Source organism: Canis lupus, chromosome 27 (genome assembly GCF_003254725.2).
Source record: "Canis lupus dingo isolate Sandy chromosome 27, ASM325472v2, whole genome shotgun sequence".
Classification (NCBI taxonomy): domain Eukaryota; kingdom Metazoa; phylum Chordata; class Mammalia; order Carnivora; family Canidae; genus Canis; species Canis lupus.
This window is the reverse complement of record NC_064269.1, coordinates 5,899,133-5,923,024: the sequence shown is the minus strand read 5'-3', so window position 1 is coordinate 5,923,024 and position 23,892 is coordinate 5,899,133. Positions and strand designations below refer to the sequence as shown.

The window sequence follows — 23,892 nt, the reverse complement described above, 5'->3', positions numbered from 1 at the left end:
ATCAAAACCACAATGAGATACCACCTCACACCAGTGAGAATGGGGGAAATTAACAAGACAGGAAACAACAAATGTTGAAGAGGATGTGGAGAAAGGGGAACCATCTTGCACTGTTGGTGGGAATGTGAACTGGTGCAGCCACTCTGGGAAACTGTGTGGAGGTTCCTCAAAAAGTTAAAAATAGAGCTACCATATGACCCAGCAATTACACTACTAGGTATTTACATCAAAGATACAGATGCAGTGAAACGCCGGGACACCTGCACCCAATGTTTGTAGCAGCAATGTCCACAACAGCCAGACTGTGAAAGGAGCCTCGATGTCCATCGACAGATGAATGAATAAGGAAGATGTGGTTTATGTATACAATGGGATATTCCTCAGCCATTAGAAACGACAAATACCCACCATTTGCTTCAACGTGGATGGAACTGGAGGGTATTATGCTGAGTGAAGTAAGCCAATTGGAGAAGGACAAACATCATATTGTTTCACTCAAATGGGGAATATAAAAATAGTGAAAGGAAAAAAAATAGTGAAAGGGATTAAAGGGGAAAGGAGGGAAAATGAGTGGGAAAAATTAGGAAGACAAAACATGAGCACTCTGGGAATTGAACAAGGCGTAGTAGAAGTGGAGGCAGGTGGGGGGATGAGGTGACTGGGTGACAGGCACTGAGGAAGGCGTTTGACAGATGAGCACTGGGTGTTATACTATATGTTGGCAAATCGAACTTCAATAAATAAATAAATATATATATTTATATGTATATGTATATTTATATATATAAAATAGACTGATCATTCTTCCTCAGTACTGCCCTTTCCTTCTACCTTTCAGTAACAGAACTTTCCTGTGTTTTAGACACATGTCTGCTCATGGAATGCAGTTCCATGTGGTCAAAGCTGGGTACGGGTCAAAGAGCTCATATTTGTTGAAGCTCAATGATGGATACAGAAGAGTCAATACACTACTCTTTCTACTTCTGTATATGTTTAAACGTGTTCACAATAAAAAGTTTTTGCCGCGATTAAAAATTTGTTTTGAACTTTTTAATCAATTTGGATTTTATTTAATTGCAATAAATAAAATAATTAATTTGGGGTGGGTGACATGTTAGATGTTTATTTTCTTCTTTCATAATTAAAATATCTTTGATATCTTTTTTTTTTTTTTCTTAGAAAGAGTGAGCAGTTGTGGGGGGGGCGGTGTTGAGGACTGGCAGAGGGAGAAGAGAGAGAGAATCTTAAGTGGACTCCATACTGAGCAAGGAACCCGACTCAGGGCTCAATCCCATGACCCTGAGATCATGACCTCAGCAGAAATCAAGAGTTGGATGCTTAACCAACTAGCTTGCTGAGAAGGAGGAGAAAGCAGCCAGCTCCGCAGCCCTCCCTAGCCCGGCCCAACCTTTGCGCCAGCGATCCTGGCTGCAGAGGATGTGGCGGCGACCAGCACCGACCCGAGTGAGCTGGAGGGTGGCGGACTGCTGCACGAGATTTTCACGTCGCCGCTCAACCTGCTGCTGCTCGGCCTCTGCATCTTCCTGCTGTACAAGATCGTGCACGGGGACCAGCCGCCCCCCTGCCCCGCCTTAAGCCGCCTGACTTCACCCCAGTCTAGCTGCGGCACTCGACGGCGTCCAGGACCCACACATACTCATGACCATCAACTGCAAGGTGTTCATCGTGACCAAAGGCTGCAAGTTCTACGGGCCCGAGGGGCCATACGGGGTCTTTGCTGGAAGAGATGCATCCCAGGGCCTTGCCACATTTTGCCTGGATAAGGAAGCACTGAAGGACGAGTACGATGACCTTTCTGACCTCACCCCTGCCCAGCAGGGAGACCCCGAGTGACTGGGACTCTCAGTTCACTTTCAAGTATCATCGTGGGCAAACTGCTGAAGGAGGGGGAGGAGCCCACTGCGTACTCTGATGAGGAAGAAGCAAAAGATGAGAATGCTCGGAAAAATCATTAAAGCACCCAGTGGAAGCATATCTATTTTTGCATTTTGCAGAATCATTTGTAACATTCCAGTCTGTCTTTAAAACATAGTGATTTCGATATTTAGAGAAGTTTCGAACTTGCTGTACGTTTTTGTAATTAACATCACTAGTGACACTGATACAATTAACCTCTGTCTCCAAGTGCATGACGTGTTTGTGTGTCACAGACCCAGACCGTGAACTGCAGTGCTGTAATCCAAATGTTGGCACTCTCTCCCTCTGTCTGTAGTTAGTGCAGGCTGCCTTTAAATTCGTTTTTCCTGAGAGAGACAGGTAAGACTTGGGTATTTCCCCCAAACAGGTAAAAATGTTAAATGAGAAAAGTCCTTCTAGTCCCAAGAAAAAAGGATCACTTTCTGGTCCTGATGTCCTCAAGAGTGCAAAGCCCTTCTTCCTCAATTGACTTAACTGCATGATTTCTGTTTTATCTACCTCTAAAGCAAATCTGCCGTGTTCCAAAGCCTGCCTTGGTATTGACTAAAGAGAGCTGCCCAGGAAAAAAGAAAGAAAGAAATCTTAATGCTGAGCTTGGTTGGGAAAAATACATTCACTGTGTTTCTAGACTGCATCATTCTTTTTGTCCTCCTCTGGACACTTAGAAGCCCCCACTAACACAGCAATGTATAATAAGGCTCTAAAGACACCATCTGAATGTTCAAAAGAAAGCTTCGGAAGAAATCTACTGGCTTCCCGAAAAACCTAAATATACAAAGAAAATGTAGAACTATTTCCCCAATCCCCATGTTCACAGTGGGACAGTGGTGATTTCACACAGTTTTTGCCGTGAGAGGGATTATGGTGAACAGAAGCAGGCGTTTGCCCTCTGGAGAGCCTACACGCACACCACACAACACACACCCCTGAGGAATGAAGAAAGTACACATTACTAGCCAAATGGTTTTTAAAGTATATTTCTTAAGGTAACAGTTATTCTTCCCTTGTTACAAAACCATAGCCACTGCCAAGAGTAGTAGGGCAAGCGTCAAGGTCTTTGATATTGGTCTTTTGGTTAACAATAAACTTAGCTTAAGTAGACTGTACAGTTGTATGAATTTGTAAAAGTATTATATGAACAACTAGTGAGGTTTCAAACTCTTGTAACTGTAGTTGAATAGTTCTTGTATTTTCTTGTGAACCGTGTTTAATGGTTTTACCTCAAATCAGAAAACAAAATGAAGTGCTTTGGTCAGTTAATAAAATGGTTTTACCCAGTTAAAAAAAAAAAAAAAAAAAACAACTGAGCCATCCAGGCACCCTAATATCTTTTTTCATTTTTAAAGTATCTTCAGTATCTTTTTAATTTTCTATATTTTATCACTATATTATTTTCATAATCATAAATATAAACATAACAAAATGCTGGACAGCCGTGGTAGCCCAGCGGTTTAGTGCTGTCTTCAGCCCAGGGCATGATCCTGGAGACACGGGATCGAGTCCCAGGTCGGGCTCCCTGCATGGAGCCTGCTTCTCCCTCTGCCTGTGTCTCTGCCTCTCTCTCTCTCTCTCTGTGCCTCTCATGAAAAATAAATAAAATCTTTTTTTAAAAAAAAAAAGCATAACAAAATGAGAAGGAAGGGAAAGATGAAGGGAGAGAAAGAAGAAAGAAATTCCAGGTTTTTGTACCAGAAATCTTTAGAATTCTATATTTTTATCTTTAGACATTATTGGCTACCCTAGTTCCCCCCTTCCCCTTGTATGATGCAACCCACTGAAACAAGAGTGATTCTGGGAAGGAATAGTTGGCCCTTGGAGACCTCATTCACATTCAGGGCAGGCCTCCTGCTTAAGGACATCTCCAGGGACCTCCCTCAGCCTCCAAGGTCTAGAACTGAGATCAAGTCCCTCTGGCCATTGTTATATGGGAGGCAGAGTCAAGAAGTCTTCCCCTTAGACAGAAAGACTATAGGGACATTTCCTTGCTAAGAAGTTCCACCCCTGAGTCTTCTAAAGGAAGGACAAAGTTGAGGGTAGCCCACAAAAGCCCCAGCCACATCTGGGATTTTTGGTCCAGGGTTGGAAATACTGTCATTTGGTTACCATCCACTGAGATCATCTCTTGTTGGCCTAGGATGCACAGGTGAAGACAAATCTTCTCATTCATATCCATCTTCTCCTGTAACTACCTTCTCTGGGAATCCATGAGTGCACAAGCCATCAATAGAGATCAGAATCTCACTTATCTACTGAGTTACCCATCAAAGAGAAAGGTGACAATTTTACCTTGCTCTGATCTAGGCTAAAACCTATAACTCTACATTTTACCAGGTGTTCTTGGTGGGTTTTTTCTCTCTTTTCTCTCTTCTCTCTCTCTCTCCCGCTTTTACCATCCCTGTGATGCACAGAAAATGGTCCAAATTTGAGTTGACTTTATCCAAATCCTCTGGTACCATCTCAGAGGATAGCACAGTCTTCATGGACTTTCATGTAAAGTTTTAAGATTACAGAACAGAAGAGTTCTGTATAGTATAGATTCACAGAAACCCAGGAATGGGAAGACCTTGGAGTAGCCGATGGGCACAACCCTCACCTCCATTTTGAGGGCTTCCTCCTTCCTGGCTTCCGTGAAATTAGCACACTCATGTACCACTTCTGCTTGGGTTGACACAGAAGGGGAGAAAGTATTTCTATTTAGTACCAGTGAAACCCAAATTAAATTGTCCCTTAATCTTTAGAATTTCTTTTTTTTTTAATCTTTAGAATTTCTTTTTTTTTTTTTTTAATCTTTAGAATTTCTAAGCTGGAATGGGCTTTAGAACCATCTAGTTTTCCCAGATTTTTTAAAATGAGAAACTCAAGGGACTTACTCTTGGACTTACTGTAGCAGAGAAATGACTTGCACCATCATTAGGTGCACAGTACCTCTATCAATCAATCATTCATCATGGTCTGTCAGCCAATCAGTTAAAATGTCATCACTTATTCACTGTGCCAGTCAGCCCTCCTGTGGTTTGAGCTCAGTTTCTTTTGGAACTGGAGAACAGTACTTCTCAGTGCTCTGGAATCTGTTCCCAAATGCTTTTCTTTCCTTCTCCAGTCCGGATAATCCCTATTCTCTTCTCTTTCCTTTCCATATCTGCTTGTCTACTTTCTTCTTTCCCACTTTCTCCACCTTAGCCAATAGTTTCCTTCCCTGAGCCAGGAAGGACTAATGAGGTCTGACGTGGCAGGGGTGTTCCTGCTACACAATCTGTCCTGGATCAGCCATGAAGTTTTACTTCCAATGCTTCATCCCCAAGACTGATAACTCATTAGATCATTCTTTTCCATTCTTGTCCTGAAAGGAGAACTGAAGTGCACCATGGAAGTTGGCAACATAACCACAGTCACATTTGTCCTCCTAGGACTATCCAACAATCCTCAGATCCAGGCTCTGCTCTTTGTGCTCTTCCTGGGGATTTACCTCCTGACCATTCTGGGGAACCTGGCGATGCTGCTAGTCACCAGGGCTGATTCTCACCTCCACACACCCATGTACTTCTTCCTGAGTCACCTCTCCTTCTTGGATGCTTTCTATTCCTCAATCATTGTGCCTAAATTGCTAGAGAACCTCCTTTCCAAGTGGAAGACTGTTTCCTCTGTTGAATGTTTCACCCAGATCTCCTTGGTCATATTTTCTGGGGCCACTGAAACTTGCCTCCTTTCAGTCATGGCCTATGACCGGTTCCAGGCTGTGTGCCACCCACTGTTGTATGTGGTGGCTATGAACAAGAAGCTATGTACTGGCCTGGTGGTAGCATCCTGGGCCATAGGAGTAGGGACTAGCCTGGTTAACAGCATCCTTCTGGCTCAGCAGCACTTCTGTGGGCCCAATCTTGTCCGTAGTTTTGCCTGTGAGCTTCCCCCAGTGCTCCTGCTGACCTGTTCTGACCCCTATGTTAGTGTTGCCTCCAATCTGACCACCATGGCAGTCCTGGGCCTTGGTGCCTTTGTCCTATTGCTGGGCTCCTACACCCGTATCATCATGACAGCCCTAGGAATCAACTCTGCCACTGGTCGGAGAAAGATCTTTTCCACCTGCTCTTCTCATCTTCTTGTGATCACCAACTTTTATGGTTCAGGAGTTATCAGGTATGTCATACTATAACCTCCCAAATGTCAATGTAGGATATCCCTTGCCCAAAAGTGTCCTGGTCTGTAGAACAGAGCATTGCAAAATAGCAGGAAAATGACTGGATTGGAATTCAGAAGGCCTGAGTTCTAGTTCTGGCTCTGCTGTAGACGAGCTGTGTGAATTATAAAAAATCTATTTTCTTTCTCAGGTCTCAATTGTCTAACTCTGAAAGATGAGCTTGTAAAAGGACTAGAGACATCGTTCCTTTTGTTAACTTATGATTAATAGGAAAAGGAAATCAGAAAGCCCTTGTAGATTTTTATTCAGTGCTAGACAAAACAATAAAACATATCATTCTTGAAACAGATGATATCTTTTTTCCTACTGGAAGATGATGTCTCTGAAGCTTATTTGTGCTATAAGTATTTATTAGACAACTTCTATACACCAGCCATTTTACGTGGTCAAGCTCAATTTTAATATGTAGCACACTATAAGAGAAATATTATTAATCTCACTTTCAGGTAAGGAACCTAAGTTTCAAGAGTACCAAGTAATTTCTCAGAGTCCCTAGAGCAAGTTAGAAATTGAGCCATAATATAAGTGACTCCAAATCTCGTGCTCTTTCCTACCACGCTTGTCTCAAACATAAACAGCTCTAGCTGACAAGTCCTCACTTACTAGGAGCAGAATAATTAATGGTCCATGATGTCTACTGGTGAACTGGAGATGGATTTATACAAATTGCTCCATACTTTTCTCACTTGCCTATTACTTAGAGAGAAAGAAGGAGAAGAAAAAGATGATAAGGAATAGTCCAGAAGAGCTCATTTGAGGCTATGGACAAATCTCTTTATCTTCTCTGTATCCTATTCTTCATATGCCATAAGGAGACTATAAGATTGCTCCTACCTACTCCACAGAAATATTAGGAGGGATAAATTAGATGAAGAAAAATGACAGTAAAATGAATATCTTTTTAAATCAAGCACACCAGAACCTACAAATAACATTCCAATGATGATGGCACTGTTGAAATAAATAAATAAATAAATAAATAAATAAATAAATAAATAATAATGCTTCTTTGGGAAATACTCTCAGTGATCCTCAACAAAATGAACCTCAAGGGAGACAGAACATGAGAGACTCCTAACTCTGGAAAACGAACAAGGGGTGGTAGAAAGGGAGGTGGGTGGGGGGTGGGGTGACTGGGTGACAGGCACTGAGGGGGGCACTTGATGGGATGAGCACTGGGTGTTATTCCATATGTTGGCAAATTGAACACCAATAAAAAATAAATTTTAAAAAATGATCCTCAATATTTAACCTTATTATTTTTGATTCATATCTTGTGCTTAACACATTTTTATCTTCCACTTTATTTACCAAGCTTGGCTTCTTTTCTAAACCAAAGAAAAAGGCACCTAAAAGGACAAATGTTTGTTCCACTAGCATTATATAAAATGATGTGCCGTGACTGAGGGTAATTCCCAGAGCCATAAATGTTGGGAACAATGATAGCATTATTAGAATAACCATACACTTTTGTAAGAAGCAATCCTCACAAGATGAGAACATATAGTTGTATATACAAGGAAAAGAAGAGGAAAAAATCCTCACACCTTTATCATAACTATTAAGAAAATATGCTTTGAAGACTTTGAAGTACTACAGAAACACATGAAATTGTTAGTTTTATTCTAACCTTCAGCACTTTCCTTTTCCTTGGGGCAGCTCTTACAAGATAACACATGTTTGGAGGCATTGAAGGTAGAAATGACTCAGCTCTCCCTAATCACACAATCATATCTAGATGCTGTTACCACCATTAGTTCATTCAGCTCTGAGGACCCTCTTTGCAGAGTCTCTGGGATGGGATGGACCATGGCTGCCAACAGTATTGTGACCATTGTTCTGGTCTCAGTTTACTCATTTGTGCTATTCCCTCCAAGGTACATGACCCCAGCATCTGGCTCAGCCCTGGAACAAGTACTCTCCATGCAGTACAGTGTGGTGACCCCACTGCTAAACCCTCTCATCTACAGTCTGAAGAACCAGGAAGTGAAGACAGCTCTCAGGAGGGTGCTGGCCAGGAAGCTCAGGCTTACCTTGTAACCTAGCTCCACTGCATCCTCTCGTAACAGGAGAAAGAGTTGTGCAACAGAAGAGGAAGCAGGAAGAGCTATTACCAGCTATCTCAGCATTCTTCCTTTTGCAAAAGAGAAGCATTAGTTCCTCTGACCCCAAAATCCTCCCCTAATGAAGCAAGATGGGGATACCTCCATGGAGCATCTGATATCTATCCACAGGAGGCCCAGTTACCACTCAAGAAAATTCTCACAAAAAACCCTATGAAGGATCCCAAAAAAAACTAAAAAAGAACTATTACATGATCCAGTATTCCCAATTTGGGGTACTTATCCAAAGAAAATTATATGTAGATGTCAGAGGAAAGTAGCATGGAGGAGAAATTGGGATAGAAAGAGAGAAAGAGGGACACCTGGGTGGCTCAGTGGTTGAGCGTCTGCCTTCAGCTCAGGGCATGATCCTAGTCCCGGGATCGAGTCCCGGGAACAAGTCCCAGGATTGAGGCCAGGGATCGAGGCCCTCAGCAAGGCCCATATCAATGCCCACATCAGGTTCCTGGCTGGGAGCCTGCTTCCCCCTCTGCCTATGTCTCTGCCTCTCTCTCTGTCTCTCATGAATAAATAAAATCTTTTTTTTTTTTTAAAAAAGTGTTTCTTGGTTTGCCTCTTTTTTTTTACCATATGTTCATCTTTCCCATATGTTCATATGTTTTGTTTCTTAAATTCCATATAGGAGAGAAATCATATGGTATTTGTCTTTCTCTGACTGAATTATTTCACTCAGCATAATACCCTAGCTCCATCCATGTCATTGCAAATGGCAAGGCTGAGTAATACTCCATTATGTGTGTGTATATACATCTTCTTTATCCATTCACCAGTCAAAGGGCATTTGAGCTCTTTCCATAATTTGGCTATTGTTGATAATGCCGCTATAACCTAGGGGTGCATATATCCCTTCAAATCAGTTTTTTTTTTTTGTTTCCTTTGGGTAAATACCTAATAGTGCAATTGCTGGATCATGGAGTAGTTCTATTTTTAATTTTTGAAGAACCTCAAAACTGATACAACCACTTTGGTTTCCTACCAACAGTGTAAGAGGGTTCCCCTTCTCTGCATCCTCACCAACACGTGGTTTCCTGTGTTGTTAATTCTAACCATTCTGACAGGTGTGAGGTGGCATCTCATTGTAGTTTTGATTCGTATTTCCATGATGCCAAGTGATGTTGAGCATCTTTTCATGTCTCTGTTAGCTATCTGTACAGAAATATGGTGCTTTAAATTGGAAGTTTGAAATGCTGGAAGCACAGAGGGCAGAGATGACATGCCCAGGTTCACACCATCAATGAGTAGCCAAAACAGACTTTAGGACTCAAATCTCCTCCTTTTACATATCTCATAATCATTGGGATAAATTGCCCTTAAAAATAAGCAAAGCAGGGGCACCTAGCTGACTCAATCAGTAGAGCATGCTACTCTTGATCTCGGGGTTGTGAGTTTGAGTCCCACTTTGGGTGTATAGATTACTTAAAAGTAAAATCTTAGGGACACCTGGATGGCTCAGCAGTTGAGCAGCTGCCTTTGGCTCAGGGTGTGATCTCAGTCCCAGGATTGAGTCCCACATTGGGCTTCCTGCGAGGAGTCTGCTTCTCCCTCTGTCTGTGTCTCTGCGCCTCTCTCTCTCTCTCTCTCTCTCTGTCTCTAATGAATAAATAAATAAAATCTTTAAAAAAAAAAAAGAAAAATCTTTAGAAACGACAAATACCCACCATTTGCTTCGACGTGGATGGAACTGGAGTGTATTATGCTGAGTGAAATAAGTCAATGGGAGAAGGACAAACATTATATGGTCTCATTCATTTGGGGAATATAAAAAATAGTGAAAGGCAATAAAGGGGAAAGGAGAAAAAATGAGTGGTAAATATCAGAAAGGGAGACAGAACATGAAAGACTCTGAACTCTGGGAAACGAACTAGGGGTGGTGAAAGAGGAGGTGGGCGGGGGTTAGGGGTGACTGGGTGACGGGTACTGAGGGGGGCACTTGACAGGATGAGCACTGGATGTTATTCTATATGTTGGCAAATTAAACACCAATAAAAAATAAATTTATAAGAATAAAAATTTCAAAAAAATCTTAAAATTAAAAAAAAAAAGCAAAGCAGCAAGGAAGACTAATGGAGTACAGAGTTCAAATAAAAAGGCCCAAATGGGGATCCCTGGGTGGCGCAGAGGTTTGGCGCCTGCCTTTGGCCCAGGGCGCGATCCTGGAGACCCAGGATCGAATCCCACGTCGGGCTCCCGGTGCATGGAGCCTGCTTCTCCCTCTGCCTGTGTCTCTGCCTCTCTCTCTCTCTCTGTGTGTGTGTGACTATCATAAATAAATAAAAATTTTTAAAATTTATTTAAAAAATAAAAAAATAAAAAAATAAAAAATAAAAAATAAAAATAAAAAGGCCCAAATGTCAAAATTCTTCAATGGCTAAGCTGACTGTAAGGGTCCTGTGATCCTCTCGCAGCACTTTGTGAAGGATATTTCCTTATCTAAAACAAAAACAAAAACCAAAAAAAAGGATATTTCCTTACCTCAAGAGTAAGGAAGTCCCTCAAACCATTCAAGTCACCCATTTCAGATTCTTTTCTTTTTAAAGATTTTTTTATTTATTTATTCATGACAGACACAAAGAGAAAGGCAGAGACATAGGCAGTGGGAGGAGTAGGCTCCCTACAGGGAGCTCGATGTGGAACTCGATCCCAAGACTCCGGGATCACAACTTGAGCCAGAAGCAGATGCTCAACCACTGAGCCACCCACGTCCCCCACATTATAGATTCTTGGTGCCCCATCCTTGCCCTTGTCCTTTCTGTTCTTCTCCTATCCCACATCTCCACCAGTCAAAATCCAACCCATACTTCAAAACCAACTTAACTGTCACTCCTTTCATGAATCCTTCTTTGATCTCTTTTTCCCATAGCACTCCCCTAAATAAAGTACCTTTTTCTCTTATGAATGCTTGAAGAACATTTCTAACCTCTCTCATGATGCTATGACATTATTCCTTGTATTATAATTATTTATCAATACTTATCTTCTCTTTCCTCCTAGTCCGTGAGGAAAGAGACCCTCTTGCCTATTTTTGACTCCCTCGATAGTTCTTTGAATATGCCAAATGATCAGTAACCTTGTTGAATTGAATTGGTACAGAAAGTAACCTCCATCTTTCTATTATAAGTTCAGCCTATTTCCTCTTCAATAGAGATGAGAGGTGACTATGACCTACAACTTCAGTGTCCACCCATTCATGCTATTTCCTCCTCCTCCCTCTGGGAAGAAAATACAGCTAGTCATTCAAAATCAGGCCCTTTATTCAAGACAGAGATGAAATCCATTGTTGTACTGAAAGTGCCATCAGAGGGCACTGAACAAGGGTCAAAAGTCCAGTGTACCAGCCATGCATTGCTGGAGAATAGTCCTCAAGTGTCCAGTGGTGTCACCACAGAGCTCAGGATTCAGAGACAAATCAGCTTCAAGGAAGAAGAAAGAAGCAAACTGAGGTAGCCTTAGGGAAGAGGCATTCCAGGAACATACAGAAGCAGAAGCACCAGTGACAGCAGGCACTCACAACTTCTCACAGCGCCACTGCTCCAGCTTCTCAGAGCAGAGTGGTTTATGGGCCAACCTGATAATGGAAAAGGAGACAGCACAAGTTGGCTAACTGGATTTTAGCTTGAACTTCCATCTAACTTTACCCGCAGGAGGGCCAAGGTGGTAGAGTGTGGATGAAAATTAGAGAAAGACTTTCCTAGCCAAATGACAAGGGACACTGAGCCACCTAGTGGAATAGGATACACTTAAAACTTCAAGAAAATTGTAGGGCTGGAAAGGACATGAATGGTATCAAAAGCTTACTTCAGGGTCTAGGACTAAACAATCAGAAATAGATGTCCATGTTCAGGTGAAGGGAGACCTAGGTCCCAGTCCTCTATTCCCTATGCTTAATAGGAATATTACCAAACAAGAGTGTCATGGAGGAGGCTTGAAAATTGGAAACCTGAGTCTGCTGGATGAGTTTTGTTTTGGAAAATACATTCTACATTAAATAGCCAGGAGATAGAAGGAGAGGGCAGTGGTGCTGGCCTAAAGAAGTGAGAAAAAGGAAGAGAAGGGAAAAGTAGAAAATAGAATGAGGATTCACCAGTAGTCAATTCCTTCCTTATCCAGGATCTTCTTGGCACAAATCATGTCATCAGTAAGGTCATCATCCAGGAACTCTGGCAGGAGTTACAAGGACAGGAATGTGAGAGCTAAGTATTACCCAGAAAGATAGTGAGTTCCCTCTTCCCTGGATCAAGCAAGTCTGGTCCTTCTCTGAAATGGAGGCTTATGCCTCTTGTCTTCCTATATTAGAAAGCCAATACGGTAATTCCCCCCTTCACTTCTCTTGGGTATCTTCAGAGGAATTATCAGCTTCATCAACTCTGAAAATGCAGGGTATCAGACTTCAAGATTTCCAAACCGCTAAGCTCATCTACTTCAGGGAACTGCCTGCGGCTTTGGTGAACATGAAAATTCTAACACCCTTTTACTGTCTATTCAAGTCCCACAATTAAAGTGGAGTAGAAGACAATGAAGTCAGAGGTGTCTTTGATACCAAAAATGAGATTATCCCAGGGGTAGGCTCCAGGAAAACAGAGGAACAGGGTAAAAGGGACTACTCACTGTCACAGGAGATGTCACAGATGTTCCTTGACTGAAGGTTCTGGTCGTCCTTGCACCAAAATTTATTGCTGATCTGGAAAAGTCCATAGTCTGTGCCACCATTGTTATTGACTATGGTTTGTGTATCATAACCACTGGTATGAAATATAGTACAGATCCCTGAGGGAAAGATGAGAAAGAGCTATTACAGAGGTGTCCAAACACAGCATTTATAGCATAAATGAGGACCTGTATTACCAGACATAGAAAGACTCTCTAATTAATTTCCAAATATGACAATGCACAAAGTGTCTTAATGAGAAGAAGAGTTCCAATAAGGATCAGATGATAAGAAATGGAAGATACATGAATAGATGTAACAAAAGAGTAAACAGTTAAGAAGATAAGAGGATTATTATATAATTGTATGAAAATGGAGAAGAAAATGAGGGTAGAAGAGACAGGTAGATGAAAAATGAGATGAAGCAAGGCAGCAGGGAACTCACATTCAGGCAAAGCAATGCCTCCAAAGCCATCCATGTCTTTCAGCACCTGGGACAGCTCACATTTTGTAAATTGCTTTGCCTGGATGGCAGGGAACAAGATGCTAACCAGGAGCAGAGAGACAAAGGACATCATTTTGGCTGCCCCCAAGAGCCTGAAATGGAGGCACCACACAACTTCACCTCCTTTTATTTGTGGAGAAAGCCTCAGGGGCCCTGGAATAAAGCCCTACCTCCTGGAAGAGGATAAAGAGAGACTGGCCATGCCAGCTGAGCCTGCCAGCTTCCTTCTGTACTTTCACCCCATTTTTCCTTCTCCTCCCCTACTCTCTAGTCCATACCAGGTATTGTTTTCTGCCCAGAGAGAGTTTCAAGCATGATTCTGTTCCCATTTGGTTTTGTTTGTACCTTTGTTTCTTGAAGGAAGCAGGATGTCCCCAGTCTACCTCAGGAACAAAGGAGGCTTCAGGGCTAATATGAGTGAGGCAATCAGAAAATAAAATAAGGGCCCATGGCCAACACCCCTTGCCCCCTAGAGACATACAGAATATGGAAAGGGAGTATATGTCATTACATGCCATAGTCCCAGGATCAGAGCTGGCAGTTGTCCAGTCAATCCAGGCATTCGGCAAAGCCCAGAAAAAATCCCATGATATGGTGGTTCATGGCTAGGGGCTCAGGAATAGGGATAAACTATAGCAACATAGACTATAAAAATCAGATATAACCTGGATCCAGAGACTTCCTACTTCAGGAAAATAGAGAATTTGAAAAGTATGTATGACAGTATCTAGCTATCCTATGAGCTATTACCAGGCTCTCCACCCCTAACCACCACTACCACTAAATAGCCAGGTACTACATTTATGTTAATTAAGATATTATGTAAATCCAAAAGTAATAACTTGAAGATTTGTCATGGATATAGAAACTTATAGACAGCCTCAGAGTTGGTCACAAAAGGTTAAAAAGACAAGACTTTGAGCACTTTAAGATTGGACTAGGACATTCTCGTATCTGGCTCCTTGTGGGGAGCCTGCTTCTACCTCTGTCTCTGCCTCTCTCTCTTTCTCTCTCTCTCTCTCTCTCTCTCTCTCTCTGTCTCTCTGTATCTCTCCCTCCCTCCCTCCCTCCGTCTCCCCTCCCCTCCCCTCCTCTCCCCTCCTTCCCTCTCTCTCCCCCTTTCCCCCTTCATACAGTGCTCTCTCTCTCTCTAAAAAAATGTAAATAAGTACAATTAAAAAAAAAAAGGTCGGCCACATGGAATCGAGACTGCTGGATAACGATAAGGAAAACAACTCCATGTGTGAGAAAGTAGGAGACATGTAGAAGAGATTCATTTTTATCCAGTCCTCACCTATGTAAGAGAGTGAAAACTTCTCAACATTAAAGGAGCTGCATTTTGGGGACAACCCTAAAACCACCTGTAGGGCAGCCCGGGTGGCTCAGCGGTTTCGCGCTGCCTTCAGCCTGGGTGTGATCCTGGAGACCCAGGATCTAGTCACACGTGGGGCTCCCTGCATGGAGTCTGATTCTCCCTCTGCCTGTGTCTCTGTCTCTCTCTGTGTCTCTCATGGATAAATAAATAAAATCTTTTAAAAATATAAATAAATAAATAAAAATTAAAAAATAAAAATAAATTAAAAAAAAAAAGATTGGACTAGGATATAGTTAGAGTCCATAAAACAAGATTCTGGATCTGAGCTTTTTTAAGATCGGTGCCATTGAGCAAGTAGAGTTGTGAGTACTAGTTCTAAATAATTACTCCAACCTGCTGGCATCAAGCTTCACGTCATGATGCCAATAACTATTATCCTCCTTCATGGCAGGGCTCATTCTCTTTATTCTAAGACTTCCAAATTGAAGGTATTCCTAACTGTTATATCCTACAGCTCTTCAGAATCAGGGCAAACCCCTCTCAGTTTTATCTGTCTTCCATATCATGGATAACCAGTATGTGTAGTAGCATGAGTGAAACAAGTATACAGGATCTTGGTGCCAAGAGAGATGAACAGAAAGTCCTGATAGCAAAGAGATACATGTTCAGAAACACAGTGAAATGTTACTACTGCCTTTCTCTTCCATTCTACCCAGAGGCATTGAGAGGTGCGTGAAGAACAAAAATAGGAATTCTATCACACTAAACAAGTATGATTGAAAATATGGCTGGGAGCAGAGGATGATCTTAAACCATACAAAAGAGGGACAGATAAATAAAGCTAGTCCTGGGATGCCTAGGTGGCTCAGTGGTTGACCATCTGCCTTTGGCTCAGGGCGTGTTCCCGGGGTCCTTGGGGTTGGGTCCCACATCCGGCTCCCCTCAGGGAGCCTACTTCTCCTTCTGCCTATGTCTCTGCCTCTCTCTGTCTGTCTCTCATGAATAAATAAATAAAATATTAAAAAAAAAAGAAAGAAAGAAAAAGCTAGTCCTGAGGACTGGTCTCTCCAATAGTGAAATCTGATGTAAAATGCCTCCTGCACTGACCTATGGACTAAGTACTTGTGATAGAATAAAATGGTGGGCCAAGATATCAGAAATCACAGGGGTTTACTATGCTTCTAGCCAAGTCAAGACTTACAGCAGCAGCCTGCTTGCCCAAAATTTGGTTGTGTCTCTGCCCTTCCCTGAAGCAATAAAAAGCAGTATTCAAATCTACACAGCTAAGCCCAGAAAATAAATGTGCCTCAGGCAAGAGGAGCCATTATTTCCCTGGAAATGTTTGTAAAATAGCATATCTGGTGGTCATATGAAAAAGAAGATGGGAGATGTCTAAAGGGAACAATTACAAGCATTCAGAGAAAGACACAGATTCTTGGCAATACACCAAAGAAGAACAACAAACAAAGACCACAGCACTGAAAGAGGAAGCATGTGGAAAGATATCAGCACAGCTAATGAAGGAAAGCTCCAGCTACCAGACAGGTAGGGTCCTCTGTGTGTAGGCTGAGATCTGAATTAAAGCAGTGAGGAGGCATTGACCACACATGGATTTTTCAGGAATATGCTAGGAAGCTGTTCATTCTCTCAGATGCTGTGCTAAAACTCAAGTTTCCCAAACCAGACTTATTTGAAGGACTTCTAGAGATTAAGGAATCAAAATCATCTGCTTCAAAATGCAGTTGGCAGGTGCCATCCAAAACTGTAGCTTGCAGATGAGTGGTAATTTATAGAGAGAGCCCAGGGCTACTGTTTGGAGGAAGACCTTCCAAACCCTAAATCCACAATAATATTGATTACTACTTCTTCTGGTTAATACACTCACCTGTTCTACTTCCTCCCATAATCCAGGAAAATTATCACTAGGTGTACAATGAGACTAGATCTTGGACTTGACACAAAAATTTCAGACAAATTATTAATTGAATTAGAGAGTTATTTATAGCAAATAACATTTGGAAAGGGAGTGATTTCTATTGGTGCTTTTCTTTTGGGGTTGCTTGTGCAAAAGTCCTTGCGAAGTCACTTAGCACTATGGACTCACATTCTGTATCTGCACCAAAGTCTTCTCAATTTACATAGCTTATTTTGAATTGTTGTATTTGTACCACTATTTCTATAACTGCTCTTCTGCTTAATGATTCACTTCTGTGAACTGAGAAAAGTATCAACAAAAAAATGCAAATATACAAATATAAATCTTGGGGATCCCTGGGTGGCGCAGCGGTTTGGCGCCTGCCTTTGGCCCAGGGCACGATCCTGGAGACCCGGGATCGAATCCCACGTCGGGTTCCCGGTGCATGGAGCCTGCTTCTCCCTCTGCCTGTGTCTCTGCCTCTCTTTCTCTCTCTGTGTGACTATCATAAATAAATAAAAATTTTAAAAATATATATATATAAATCCTAACTTGCAAATTATTTTAAAATATACTAACTAGGGAGGCCTGGGTGGCTCAGTGGTTGACCACCTGCCTTGGGCTCAGGGCGTGATCCTGGGGGTGCAGGATGGAGTTCCACATGGGGCTCCCCATAGGGAGCCTGCTGCTCCCTCTGCCTGTGTATCTGCCTCTCTCTGTGTGTCTCTCATGAATGAATGAATGAATGAACGAACAAAATCTCTAAAATATACTAACTATACAAATTATTTTAAAACATACTAAAATGAATTTTACCTTTTTAATGAAATATTAATTAAAACAAATTCATAGGTCTGTAATTACCAAGAATGCAAATCTTAACCTATTTTTCATTTTTTTAAAAAAATTTTCTTTATTTACCTATTTATTTAGAGAGCATGAGTGAAGGAAGGGCAGAAAGAAATAAATTTATAATAAATTTCTTTATAAAGAAATAACTAGGGGTGGTGGAAGGGGAGGAGGGTGGGGGTGGGGGTGACTGGGTGGCGGGCACTGAGGTGGGCTCTTGACAGGATGAGCACTGGGTGTTATTCTGTATGTTGGCAAATTGAACACCAATAAAAAATAAATTTATAAAAAAATAAATTTTCTTTATTTACCTATTTATTTAGAGAGCATGAGTGAAGGAAGGGCAGAAAGACAGGTAGAGGGAGGAGAGGGACTCTCCACTGAACACAGAGCCCAACATGGAGCTTGATCTCAAGACCCTAATATCATGACCCAAGTCAAAATCAGGAGTCAGATGCTTAACCAACTGAGCCACACAAGTGCCCTCATTTTAATTTATAAAATGTCTATGTTTATTTTTTAAGATTTTATTTATTTATTGATGAGAGAGGCAGAAACACAGGCAGAAGGAGAAGCAGGCCAGGCCCCCCACAGGGAGCTCAATCCAGGACTCTTATCCCAGGACTCCAGGATCATGACCCGAGCTAAAGGGAGACACTCAAGCAACCACTGAGCCACCCAGGAGTCCCAAAATTTTTTTTAACTTATATAAAATTTGTAAGAATATTATAATCAACTCACATTTACTCTTTGTGTAGTAGATTCACCCACTGCCAAAATTTTGCCACATTTGCACATTCTCTTTCACATTCTTTTTTTCTCTTATTAGGCTTCATTAGATAAATATTTAATTAAGATTTGACATAAAGGTGCACAACATGATGATTTGACCCACATGTATAGTGTGAAATGATTGCCACATTAAGGTTAGTTAACATCCCTAGTCCCTCACGTAATGACAGTTTGTGTACATGTGTGCCTGTGGTAAGAATATTTAAGATTTACTTAATGTTCTTAGCAATAGATTGTCTTCTCATTTTGTAGATTGTTACTTTTGCTGTACTTTTGCTGCTACGTTTGCTTTTTACTTTGACATGATCCCATTTGTTTATTTTTGTTGCTTGTGCTTTTGATGTTATATCAAAAAATCATTGCCAAGACCAAAGTCAAGGAGATTTTTCCCTGTGCTTTCTTATATGAGTTTTATCATTTCAAGACTTACATTTAGGTCCTTAATCCATTCTCAGTTAATTCTCATGAGTGGTATAAAATAAAAGTCCAATCACATTCTTTTGCACATTTATATTCGGTTTTCCCAACACCACTTCTTAAAGACACTATCTTTTCCTTGTTGAATATTGACTTCTCTGTCAAGGATTAGTTAACCATACATGTGTGGGCTCATATCTGCATTCTCTGTTCCATTACTTTAGGTATCTTGTTTTTAATGCCAGTACCATACTACTTAGATTACTGTAGCCTTGTAATATAGTTTGAAATAAGGACGTGTGATGCCTCCAGTTTTTTCTTTCTCAGGAATGTTTTGGCTATTTGAGGTCTTTTGTGGCTCCATACAAATTTTAACATTGTTTTTTTCTATTTTTATAGTTTACATAATAAATAGTATAAATATTTTAACAAAATTAATTATTCCAATCATGAACATGTGATATCCTTCTTTGTATCTTCTTCATTTTCTTCCATTGATGTCTTATAGTTTTCAATGTACAAATTTTTTACCTCCTTGGTTAAATTAATTCCTAAGTATTTTATTGTTTTTAATGCTATTGTAAATAAGATTGCTTTCTTTATTCCTTTTCAGATAATTTCTTGTTACTGTATTATATATACAATAATTTTTAGAAAGTAACTTTTTACTGTTAAATTTTTAATCTCAGGTTACAAGTATGTTTCTTTTATTCATATTTTATTTTATATATTTCAGTAAGATTTTATAGTATTCTTTTTACATATTCAGTGCCTTTTTTATTGAACTTATTCCTAAGTATATGACACTTTTTTGTTGTTAATGTGAATGAGGTATTTTCCTCTTTCCATTTTTAGGTATTTACCAATAGTACAGAGAACAAGTGCTTTTTTGTAAATATATCTTCCACCCAGCCACCTCACCAAAATAGGTTATAAATTCTAACATTTTTTCACTAATTTCTTTGATATCTCCAAAAGTGATAAGCTTTCTTTTAGTTTTTTGGCTTTTAGCAAAAAGAAACTACCAGGGAATATGTCTGCCTCTCATGGTTCATGGAAAAAAATAATTAACAATTAACAGTAATACTAAAGTTCTCTCTTGAGAACACAAAACCATTGGCCTGTTCTCCTTCAGGTTTGTAGTTCATGTTAACATGTCCACATCCAGGCAAGGATGCGCTATAATGGATGATATGGTGCACAGACCTGATTCCTTTTACCAGTTACACGATGAAAGCACTCATTCCCCCAGTTGCTAGGAGGATTATCTGCAGATAGCATTCAGCTGAAACCCTCTCTGAGCAGTTACTCTCAGAGGAATGAGCCCCCTTGCCTCAGTAGGGGACAGCACTTGCCTGGCCATTGAGACTTCACAACTTCCCATGAGATTGAGCACTTTATTTTGTTTTGTTTTGTTTTGTTTAATAGCAGGTAAAGAAATTTATTGATAAAGGTTTACATGTTTTAGGACTTGAATGTCCTCCACATAGTCAAGAGAAAATAACTGACAGTGAATAAACAATAGGAGAAAAAACTCTTCCACAAAGATCTTCCAGAACTTCACAGCATCACTGGTCAAATGCTATAAAGAGAACTGTCCAGTGAAACCAACGAGCAGGGAGTTTAACAGAGAATCCTAATTTAACAGCCTCACTGAAAAATAAAGAACAAAGCAACCAACCAACCTTCTCTTCTACCCACTAAAAGGAACATCAAAGGGAATCAGGGAAATTTGAAATCTTACAAAGTAGTTTTTTTGAAGACTAAAGGGAGAGGGGAGGGACACACCATTGCAAGTGTTATAACACCTAATACATGAAGACAAGGATTCTAACAAATTTTCTAAGTCTCTACGTGCATCATCAAGAATCGCATTATTAGAAACAGACTGCATAGACATATAAACTATTTGGTATTAAAAACAGACCTTGCTATATGAACATATAGTATGTCACTTTTATCTTGCCCTTTAGCCTGAAATCCCTCAACACTCACCACACAGTCAGTGTGGTCCTGAATTAACAGCTGCAAAACCCAGGAGACCCCATCGTGTCATTTTGTAAAGGATCAAGATTCAGCATCTAGAGGTCCCCACCCAACCTCTGTGCTGTGTGTGTGTGTGTGTGTGTGTGTCCCAGAAATAAGTAACTTCAAGTTGCATTATTAAGTCCACAGGCAAGTTTGAATACTGAGATCTAGCTAGAAAAAGTAGCAGCAAAGACAAAATTAGCTGGAATTCACTAGAAAAGCTAAAGGAAGATTAAAAAAAAAAAAAAAACACTGCCAGTTCAAGTCAGAATGAAGGTGAGGGCCATTAAGACCAACCAGCTTTGCAGAAATGTGGATGTTGTGCTATTGTTCTTTGAAAAACGAGGTCCCTAAGAAGCAGGTTCACTTGAAAAAAATATCGTGTTTGCTAAGTTTCTACCGCCATCCCCAAGTTACTTCCAATTTTGTACACTATTCAAGGGGAGAGCATATGTTGATTAAGATGTGTTCACAGCTGATGCATCTCCAAAAAGTTCTTCATGAAGGCTGCCAGCTTCTAAATATCCTCAATCGTGACAGTATTATACAGAGAGGCCTGGATGCCTCCCACAGACCTATGCCCCTTCAAGGAAATCCTATTGAGTTCGAGAGCTTTATCAAGAAATCTTTTTTCTAAAGCATCATCTCCTTTGACATTGCCAGTGCGGAATGGAATATTCATCTTGCTCCTGTTCTTGGACTCCACTGGACATACATAGAATCCTTGAGAATTATCAATAATATCATAAATCATTTGTGATTTGATGGAGCTGAGCTTCTCCATGGCTGCTGCACGACCACTGTTCTTAATCCACTCCAGGACCACGCCCATGACATAGATGCTGAAGCACTTTGTTGTGACTGCACTATCGTTCAAGTTGTCCCTCTGACCAATCCTACTCACTTCAGCTTCCTACCCACTGCCCCACACACTCACATATACAGGTGCTGATTCCAAAAGCACTCTCCAATAAACTACTTGCACACCAATCTCCCTCTCACAATCTGTTTCCTAGACATGACACGTAACAAAGAGAATAATAACAATATCTAATTTGTGGGGTTAGATATTCATAATTAAAATTATTGAAAATAATATAAGTCAGGCAATATTCAGAGTAAAGTTTTCTAAGGTTTTGTATAACATAATGGTTAAGGTACTAATTAACTTTATTGAAAATGTATTGGTAAAATTTTCAGGTCAACTTGTAAAAGAATAGAAATATGAAAATTCTAACTCAGACAGGAGTAAAATAGAATGGGAAAATAACATACATGGGGGAAAAAAACCTAAAATATCATAACAGAATTAAATTAAAAAACAGTAACTGAAAGATATGTGGACGGCTCCCCAAACATTTTGAAATTAAACACAATTCTAAATAACCAACTGGTCAAAGAGGAAATCTTTAGGGAAATTAAGAAATATTTTGAACTGAATAAAAATTAAAATATAACATATTAAAACTAAAATTTGTAGGGCAGCCCAGGTGGCTCAGCGGTTTAGCGCCGCCTTCAGTCTAGGGCCTGATCCTGGGGACCAGGGATCGAGTCCCGTGTTGGGCTCCCTGCGTGGAGCCTGCTTCTCTGCCTGTGTCTCTGCCCCTCTGTGTGTGTGTGTGTGTGTGTGTGTGTGTGTGTGTGTGTGTGTGTGTGTCTCTCATGAATAAATAAATAAAATCTTAAAAAAAAACTAAAATTAGTAGGATGCAGCTAAAGCAGTGTTTAGAAGGAAATTCTAACATTAAATATCTGTATTAGTAAGGAAGAAAAGTATCAAATCAATAACCTAAGATTCCTTTGATACACTAGTCTTTTGAGAAGAATGTTGGAAATACCCATCCAGTCTTACAGGCCAGTGTTGTGAAGAATAAAAACCAAGCAGTAATAGGTAATTTCCTCATCCATATCAGCCTTTACTCTGATGCCCATGGAAAGAGGGTAGAGCCCAAATAAGAGAAGTAGCCTGGAAGTTCCTGGCCCAGGCCATCAGAGATGTCAACCAGGATCTAACAGGATGGAGGTACCTGAGTGGCTCAGGGGTTGAGCATTGGCCTTCTGCTCAGGGTCCCGGGATTAAGTCCCCCATCAGGCTCCCTGCAAGCAGCCTGCTTCTCCCTCTGCCTCTTCTCTGCCTCTCTCTATATATGCTCACGAATAGGTAGGTAGGTAGGTAGATAGGTAGATAGATAGATAGATAGATAAGGATCTACCAAGATGGAAATAGTGGAAATCAGTACCTGCAGCTAAGGAATAATTCCCCAAAATACAGCTCTAGAGGAATGCAAGATAAAACTCCCATTTTCCAACTCTATTCAAGAAGAAACTAAACCTTAAACTGAGTGGGGGAAAATTAGAGAAGACAAACCATGAGAGACTCCTAACTCCTAACAAAAGGCTGTGGAAGGGGAGGTGGGTTGGGGGATGGGGTAACTGGGTGACCAGCATTAAAGAAGGCACTTCATGGGATGAGCACTGGGTATTATACTATATGTTGGCAAATTGAATTTAAATAAAAAATTAAAAATAAATAAAAGATTAAAAAAATAAGAAGAAGAATCTAACCCTTGAGGGTGGATGGGGTGTACATGTAAATGTTTTTTGTTACAAAGAACCAAACTACGCTGAATATCTGTCAGAATGAGAATGATAGAAGAGAAACCAGGCCAGTCTGAAAAGAACAACCTCCAGGGTATGTGACAGGCATTGGGACATCTGTACCAGGACGTTCAAAGTGGGTGAGAAGTCGATGAGTAAGAAGGAGACATCAAAACCCAAAAGAGATTTCAAAAGTTGAACAGAATGTAGTAGTAGGTTAGTATTCAGGAAGTTGGAAACAGGGCAGACATACAAAGGTCAGGAATCCTGTGGCGTGCACCTTTCAACAAGGCTGCATTCGGGAGCCTGTGGAAACAGTAACATGGATTTCTATTCCTTTTTTATTATTATTATTGGAGTTCAATTTGTCAACATATAGCATAACACCCAGTGCTCATCCCATCAAGTGTCCCCCTCAGTGCCCGTCACCCAGTCACCCCCACCCCCCGCCCACCTCACTTTCCACCACCCCTTGTTCGTTTCCCAGACTCCCATTAGGAGTCTCTCATGGTCTGTCTCCCTTTCTGATATTTCCCACTCATTTTTTCTCCTTTCCCCTTTATTCCCTTCCA

The 23,892-nt window shown here is 40.7% G+C and overlaps 2 protein-coding genes and 1 pseudogene across 2 annotated transcripts; 2 read left to right on the top strand and 1 right to left on the bottom strand.

Annotated features, from left to right (window-relative positions):
• The first annotated feature begins 595 nt into the window (after positions 1 to 595).
• Positions 596 to 3,235, top strand: LOC112678152 (membrane-associated progesterone receptor component 1-like; annotated as a pseudogene).
• Positions 3,236 to 5,302: 2,067 nt separating this feature from the next.
• On the top strand, positions 5,303 to 8,173 carry LOC112678153 (olfactory receptor 8S1). Its single transcript, XM_025477258.1, has 2 exons — positions 5,303 to 6,072; positions 8,011 to 8,173. The coding sequence occupies exons 1-2, from the start codon at positions 5,303 to 5,305 to the stop codon at positions 8,171 to 8,173; spliced, it is 933 nt and encodes a 310-aa protein (XP_025333043.1).
• Positions 8,174 to 11,486: 3,313 nt separating this feature from the next.
• LALBA (lactalbumin alpha) lies at positions 11,487 to 13,514 on the bottom strand. The gene is made up of 4 exons (XM_025477270.2): positions 13,347 to 13,514; positions 12,862 to 13,020; positions 12,338 to 12,413; positions 11,487 to 11,821 (listed from the first exon to the last, which is right to left on the bottom strand). The coding sequence occupies exons 1-4, from the start codon at positions 13,477 to 13,479 to the stop codon at positions 11,761 to 11,763; spliced, it is 429 nt and encodes a 142-aa protein (XP_025333055.1). The 5' UTR covers positions 13,480 to 13,514; the 3' UTR covers positions 11,487 to 11,760.
• Between the last annotated feature and the right edge of the window lie 10,378 nt (positions 13,515 to 23,892).